At 36.8% G+C, this 7,509-nt stretch overlaps 1 protein-coding gene across 1 annotated transcript; it reads left to right on the forward strand.

Annotated features, from left to right (window-relative positions):
* The first annotated feature begins 5,545 nt into the window (after positions 1-5,545).
* Positions 5,546-7,147, forward strand: LOC127101759 (uncharacterized). The gene has a single exon (XM_051039207.1). The coding sequence runs from the start codon at positions 5,546-5,548 to the stop codon at positions 7,145-7,147; it is 1,602 nt and encodes a 533-aa protein (XP_050895164.1).
* Positions 7,148-7,509: the final 362 nt, after the last annotated feature.

Raw genomic sequence — 7,509 nt, forward strand, 5'->3', positions numbered from 1 at the left:
CCTTATGTTGACTGATTACCCGGATAGGACCCACAAAGTGTCTTGGATGATGTTCAAGCTTCTTGGATCTGATTCTGATTGACATGATGAAATGCAATATGAAATGTTAAATGACCTAAAAATGAATGCATGAATGAGGAGGGCAAATTTTGGGGTGTTACATTAAGCACCCAAAACATCATAGGTATTCCTAGGGAGCCCTTTTCATACTTGTTGTAAGGTTGATATTTTGTGAAAATTTGTTTGTGCAAACATGATTGAAGAGATGAGAAGAGAATATACAAGTTTATTTACATTTTGTGTTTGGATGGATAAACCCATTGCCTACGTACCATCTTAAAAAGATTAGGATCAAAACATCGTAGTTCGGGGTAAAAATCTCAAAAATGAGTTGGTGAATTGATTGGTCCAAAAGCTTTAAGGTCTTTTGTTATCCAAGGGAGAAAACTCAACCTAAAACCACAAATCCACCATGTGAGGATAGCTACAACATGCTTGTGAGGGGTTAACCCTATAATAAGCATGAAAGACTCATTGTCCATCACTAAGAATATAGGTGAGTATTATATCTACCTCAAGGATAACTCAAACCTAATAGCTAAAGGTTATGAAAAGTTTTTGATAAGGAAGTGGCCATTGAAACCACAAAAGCATTTGAATGAGTTATATTTGCCAATAAAGAGTATTTACAAAATATGGTCAAAGTTGACTTAGAGATTCAATTAAAAATAAGTGTTATGAAAAGAAAGTTTGAAGATCAAAAGCATAAGGCTTAGGTTTCTAATGTTTGAAAAGAAGTGTTAAATGTTTGTACAAAAAGTTTTGGCTTGGGTTAGAGTGGAGGGAAGAAGAAGAATGGCTAAAGTCCTAATCATACAAGAGATAAGGGTTAAGAAACAAGTCCACAAATGGAGTTCCTCTCTTGAGATCATATTGATGATCCAAGTAGCTCCCATCCTTTGGAATATGCAAGCAAAATAATAGTAAGCTCAAGCAACAATCAAACAAGTCTCTTAAGAAGTCCTCAATGCATCTTGTATCTTTCACTTTGGATGATCATGGCAATGGTTCTTCAATTTGAGCTCTCATAGGATTCCCAAACACAAGAGCACACACATCAAAAGTTTTATGAAACAAATCAAGAATGGACAAGAGTGAGTTTAGAGGGTTGGTCCTTCTAATCCATACATTAAGATCCTTTTACTCCAATTTGCATAGGGAAAGTCCTAGAAAACTAAGTCCATTTGTCCATTTCTTTGCATTTGGTCCACATCAATCAAAACAAAACACAAGCATAATAATATATACACAATTATGTGCTCAAGTGAGCAAAAGGCAAATTGCATTAACATAAACATGTGCTCAAATGAGCAAAGGGAAAAGCAAATGAATAATATGTACAAGAATAGTAAATTGCATAAATGTAAAGAGCAAGAATTAAATGTTAATAGTTACTGGTTAGTGTTAGTAGTTAGTGTGCCATAAGGCAAATATAGCGCTATGTTAAGAAATTGTAATTGGACTTATGTAGAAGTCACAACTATCTGAGGCCGGTCAATAATAATGTAGGCAACAACACAAGTTAGAAGTCTTGATTAGTGAACCAAGTTCCAACAACTTGCCATGCCAAAAAGAGGAAGAGGAATGATATTGTATTGGTTTAAGTCCTTTGCATGATTTAAGAAGCAATCTATCCTAATGCAAAGCCATTCACTTGATCATTTGATCAAGATGAATTAGATTTGAATCAAGGAAGATTAAACCTCCCTAATGAATGCTAACTTATCAACCTTTAACTCATTGATCAAAAAGAAAAGAAGAAGAAGAAGATGGATAATGGAAATGAAGAAAAATAAAGTGCATCAAATGAAAAGGAATGTACCAATCCATAAATGTTGACCAAAGATAGGGAAGATCAAGGTCAAACCATAAAAATCAGAAATGAGATGAAGATTGGAAGTCAAGAAATAAACAAAATATTTTTGGCATTTTTAATATTTAAAAATAAACTTGAATTAAAATATTAAAGAAAGGTCAAACTTCAAATTCACTTCAAATCAACTTTGAAAAGTCCAAGTGAATTATCCCAAGTTCAACAAGGTCAAACAAAGTTTGACAAAAAATTTCAGCATTTTTAAAAGTCAGAAACTATTTTTAATCAATTAAAAAATGAATAAAAATAACCTAATTAAACTAAAATCTCAAATAAATCTCAAATCAATTAATAAATTGATGAGAATATTTTTCATAGATCCATCATCATTCAAAGAGGTTAGAAAAATATTTTTGTATTTTTTGAATATCAGAAACTATTTAAAATGAATTAAAAATGACCAGAAAAGAGAAAATTATTAAAAAATAGCAAATGATGAAATAAAAAATATTAAAAATTATTTTTAGAAACTAGAAATTAAAAGAGAAATAATGCAATTGGTCCCATATTTTTTGGACCAATAATAAAAGAGATATGTATTTTTGAAATAAAAGGAAATAAAGAAAATAAAATCAGAAATTGGAAAATATGAAAAATCCACACGCGTTGGATCTAAGCTCATTAATTGAGCTGGATCATCAAACAGCTATGGCATGCGCGCGCACCAAAGTCCTCAGTCAATGCAACCACATGGATATTAAATAAAAGTCATAACAATGGAGCGCTGGGATTAGATCTGGGAAACGCATCGTGTGGCTCACAATCAATCTGGCAATGAGACGGTGGCCATCGCCACCGTCTTCTCCGGTGAGTTCCGGCGAAGGTCAAAAAACACAGAGGTTCAAATGCTTACTAAAATGGATGATCCAGGCACCATTCGAAGGGTGAAGTGATGTACATCACTCCTATACCACTCACTTCCACTCTAGATTCCTATTAAGACAGAAATCAGAGATGGAAGTTTGGTGATGTTCAACTGAACTTGCTCGATTTCAACAATTAAGCACTCAATAATAATGCCTCTATAGAGAGGACTTCAGACAACACAATATCAAGGTCAATGGATCAAAGAATAATGAGATTCGAAACAAAAACTAGTTTATCAAATCCTTTGGATTATGAAGAAATGAGTCATTTTCCTTGGTTCCTTTTGCAAACAGAAGCTTCAATAGATCAAATGGTGAAGGTCTAGGAACTTTAGATCTGAAAATTCAACCAAATACAATTGAATTTCAGATCTGAGTTTTTGAAGAAAAATGAACTTTGTTCCTTTGGTATGGTTAGGGATTCACTCTTGCAGCATTTCAGGCGCCTTCAGGTTGTAGAATTGAAGAGCATAACACATGTATTTATAGTTGGAGAGGGTTGAATGCGTGAGTTAACTTGTGTGCATGGCAAATAGATTTTGCATTGCATGTGCATGTGTGATCATGTGGAAGGCCCAATGAAGGCTGAAATGGCTTGCTGAGTTCATGTGAATTGCAAATGGACGTGTACATTAAGTGCAATCAGCTCATGCATGGCAATTGGATTGAATTTCAAAAAATGCACTTAATCCTTCATGCCTTAGAAAATGGTGCTTCCAAACTCCAAATGCAACCTTATGAGTAATGGTTAGAAAGCTTGTTGCATAAGGAAAAAATGATATGTTGATCAAAATTCCAATTGGGCCTTGGAAATTAGTGAAATTTGAGCTTAAAGTGTAGGGTGCAAAACATGCATAAGTGAAGTTTCCAAATTTGGCCAATGTTCAAGCCCTTCTGTCTCAATGATTCAAGCTCCAAATGATAAAACCTTCAACATAAAATTTGTATATCTTTTCAAGAAAATCCATTTGGACTTAAATTTTGCATCATTTGGATTTTTAATGAAGAAGTTATGGGCACTTGAAATTGGACTTTTTTCCATTTCAATGCACTTGGCCCAAAGTGACCTATAATGTTTTGCATTATCACATGTATTTATGTTGAGATTTTGAAATTTTACTCAACATAACATTTGAATTAGACACAATAATATTTCCAATGCATTTGGTCCCATATTAAAATCATAAAAAATGAATGAGTTATGTTCTTGGGAAGTTGACCTAAAATTAGGGTTTAAGTCAAAATAACCTATAATGTCTTGGAATGGATGATGATCTTCCAAGCTTCAAATCAATTTTTGATGAACATGAAAGTTGTTCACATTGCCGTTAAGAACATTTTTTCTCTTGGGATCATATCCATTTGACCAACACATAAAAAGTTAGGTCTCAGTGCATTTCAAAATAGACAAATAAATTGACCGATCAACTTCTCAAGTCCACCACTCATATCTTGATGAATTGATGATTGAGGGCACTCAAATAAGTTCAAATATGCATGGAATGATGAATTAAAGAACTTCCCTTGATGGTATTTAACCATGGGCTGAGGTTGCTTCATGAGCAAGGCATTATTGATAATCAGATGAATTAGGGTTTCCTTGGGAAACAAACCTCAAATCCTTTGACTTGCTTTGATAAAAAATGATGAATTGAGATACTAGGGAGGAATATTTGATGGATAAGAGCTTTGGGAACCATTGTCATGCTTTCTTTCATCTTTTCTTGACCTTATCATTGCACAAAGGATCTCCTAGAAGCTTTTAGACCTTGTGATTGCTCAAGCTATAAACAAGAAATGTTAGTGACATATTTTTGTGCTTTTGGTTAGTAAATAAAATGAGAAAAGCAATGATATACAATTCAAGCATGCTTGGTGATCTCAAACCACTCACAAGAGGTCCCCCCCAAAAGGAAGGAGCCAAGGTGCTTATGATCCTTGAGGTTTTGCAAATGCAATGTTATGATGCCATGAGGGATCTTAGGGCCAAAATTGGGGTCTTACACACACCCGGTGGGACAGTGTCAAAAGAATTGTTGATCACAATAGTTTGTTTTTACAATTCGCAAAATTGCTATTATTCTTTTGGTTTTAAAATTAGTGTTGTATGATCCTTAGAAGTGGTAGGATAGCCAACAATTCACAACCTATAACCAAAAGAAAAAACGCAAAAAAGATGGTTAATACAACCAGTCAAGGGGAAAAATTCCCTCCCCAGGGGACAGACATAATTAGAGCAAATTCGATTGATGTGTCCACTAAGATCCCTAATGCACAGGTCATACCAACGTCCGGATCCATTGCCTTGCATAATTCGACAGCAGTGCCTATTATGTTAGGCGCGACAGATACTCCTGCAGTTTCAACCCCTAGGCCACCAGGATTCGAGAACTTTAGGCTTGTGAGAGATTACCCATATGGAATGCCATCTACCGCCATGGCAGGACTTCAAAATAATTCTTCCATATATACTCAACCACATAATACGATTATTTCGCCAATTCAAAATTCTGGATCTGGCATGAACCATATAGGTCGAAGTAACCAATCACAAGGAGTCCCCACCCTATTACCTACCCTTACAACGAATAATCAGGTAGCCTTTAGACAACAAATGGATGCCAATAACCATGATATGGTAGGAGTTCTGGCCAGAGAAATGAATACCATTTTTTCTCCCTTAATACAAAATGTGAATAGGACTAACACTGACAATGCCCAAACATACCAACAACTGTCAGCGCAGATGGGACGCATAGCCGATTTCCTAGGCGCCCCGCAATCTGTTGTTCGACGCAGGCCAAACCAGGTTATAATCCAGGGAGAAGAACAAACGATAGATCAGGTTCGACCACAAAGGCAAGCCCCCGACGAAAGAGTCATGGGGGCAAGATTGGAACAACATCCAATTCGACAGGAAGTCCCTGAAGAACAACCTAGGAGACCGATAATGGTTAATAGAGACCAGGATGCAGACAAAGTAATTCATAGGGTCAGGCGGGAAAACATGATGGAAAATGACTTAACCAGTATGATAGAGAGAATCATGGCCCAAAATGGTCTGAATACAGGACTTCGACGGCCAAATTATTCCTCTCCTTTATCAGAATATGTCCTGCAAACAGAATTACCAAGGGGTTGTAAAATCCCTAAGTTCACCAAATTCTCAGGGGACACTAGTGAATCCACTATAGAGCACATAGCCAGATACATGACTGAGGCAGGGGATTTGGCGAATAGTGAGAACTCAAGGATGAAATATTTCCCTAGTTCTTTAACAAAGAACGCCTTCACATGGTTTACAACTTTGCCACCAAATTCCATAGATGCTTGGCCCCAGTTAGAAAGATTATTTCATCAACAATTCTACATGGGCCAAACTAAGATAAGTCTTAAGGAATTAGCCAACATCAAAAGAAAATTCACCGAATCTATAGAGGATTATCTGAATAGGTTCCGTTTGTTGAAATCTAGATGCTTTACAATAGTGCCTGAACACGAGTTGGTTGAAATGGCCGCTGGAGGTTTAGACTATTCCATCAGAAAAAAGTTAGATACCCAACATCTAAGAGACATGACCCAATTAGCATATAGGGTTCGACAGGTCGAACGCTTAAAATCTGAAAAGGCTAGAGCGAATAAGAATTATAAGAAAGAGAGGGTTGCTTATGTCGAATTCGAAGACGGAGAGACTGAAATCGCTGAAGACCCTTATGGTCTTGAGGAATTCGAAGTAGATTTGGCAAAATTAAAAGAAGCACCACCTTATGCCTGCAAATTACTTACACCTTCGAACGGAAGAAACCCTGTCGAAACTGAAAAGAATGATAGATTCCCCAAAAAGACTTACACATTTGATGTTACCAAATGTGACGAGATCTTCAATTTATTAGTAAAAGATGGCCAAATGATAGTGCCTCCTAATACCAAAATTCCTCCGTTAGAACAACGAAAGAAAAGAGGCTTCTGTAAATATCACAATTTTTTAGGCCATAAAACTTCACAATGCTTTCTTTTCAGGGATCTTATTCAGAATGCAATCAAGGATGGCCGCCTAAAGTTTGCTGATAAAGGGAAAAACCAGATGAAAGTTGATACTGATCCCCTTAACATTGTTGAGACAAACTATGCTGAACCGGTCGAAATCAACATGATCGACGTAGGGGAAGTGGAGGCTGTAAAAGCAACAGGAACTGGAGGCTATACGCTGGATGGAAAGCAGGCTACTGATGACCTAAGTAACGATGTTTCCTTTGGAATCTCTGTCAAAGGTAAACAGGTTGCTAACGTCGAACTAGGGCCACTGAAGGTCTTAAGGGGAAAGCAACCGAGGCTACTGAGGGCCTAAGAAAGAAGTTCGAAGCAATTTCAATCACTGATGGCACCAGTCTAGGTGTCAATATGGTAGATCTGAAGCAACCTCCCCCAGAAATGGAGGAAGTGGAGGAATGTTTAAAGATGGAGCAAGAAGGGATGAAGTTTGGCTATCCCAAAGCCAACGAGAGCCTACGTGAATATCTCTGAAGATGTCACAAAAAGAATGCTGACATGTTGCTGTGCCCAAGATGCAGCATCAGGATATCTCGAAGGGTGGCTGAGGATTACGAGAGATGGCAACGAATAAAGACCGAGAGAAACTGGAGGAAGGAAAGCCAATTACAGAAGGTGTATCCCACACCAGGAGAAAGCCTTATGGGTTTCATTGTGCGT

Source organism: Lathyrus oleraceus, chromosome 1, assembly GCF_024323335.1.
Source record: "Lathyrus oleraceus cultivar Zhongwan6 chromosome 1, CAAS_Psat_ZW6_1.0, whole genome shotgun sequence".
Lineage (NCBI taxonomy): Eukaryota > Viridiplantae > Streptophyta > Magnoliopsida > Fabales > Fabaceae > Lathyrus > Lathyrus oleraceus.

What these genes read in the sequence shown, in the direction of transcription:
- LOC127101759 (XM_051039207.1), top strand. Translation starts at nt 5,546, where the DNA reads ATGGGACGCATAGCCGATTTCCTAGGCGCCCCGCAATCTGTTGTTCGA.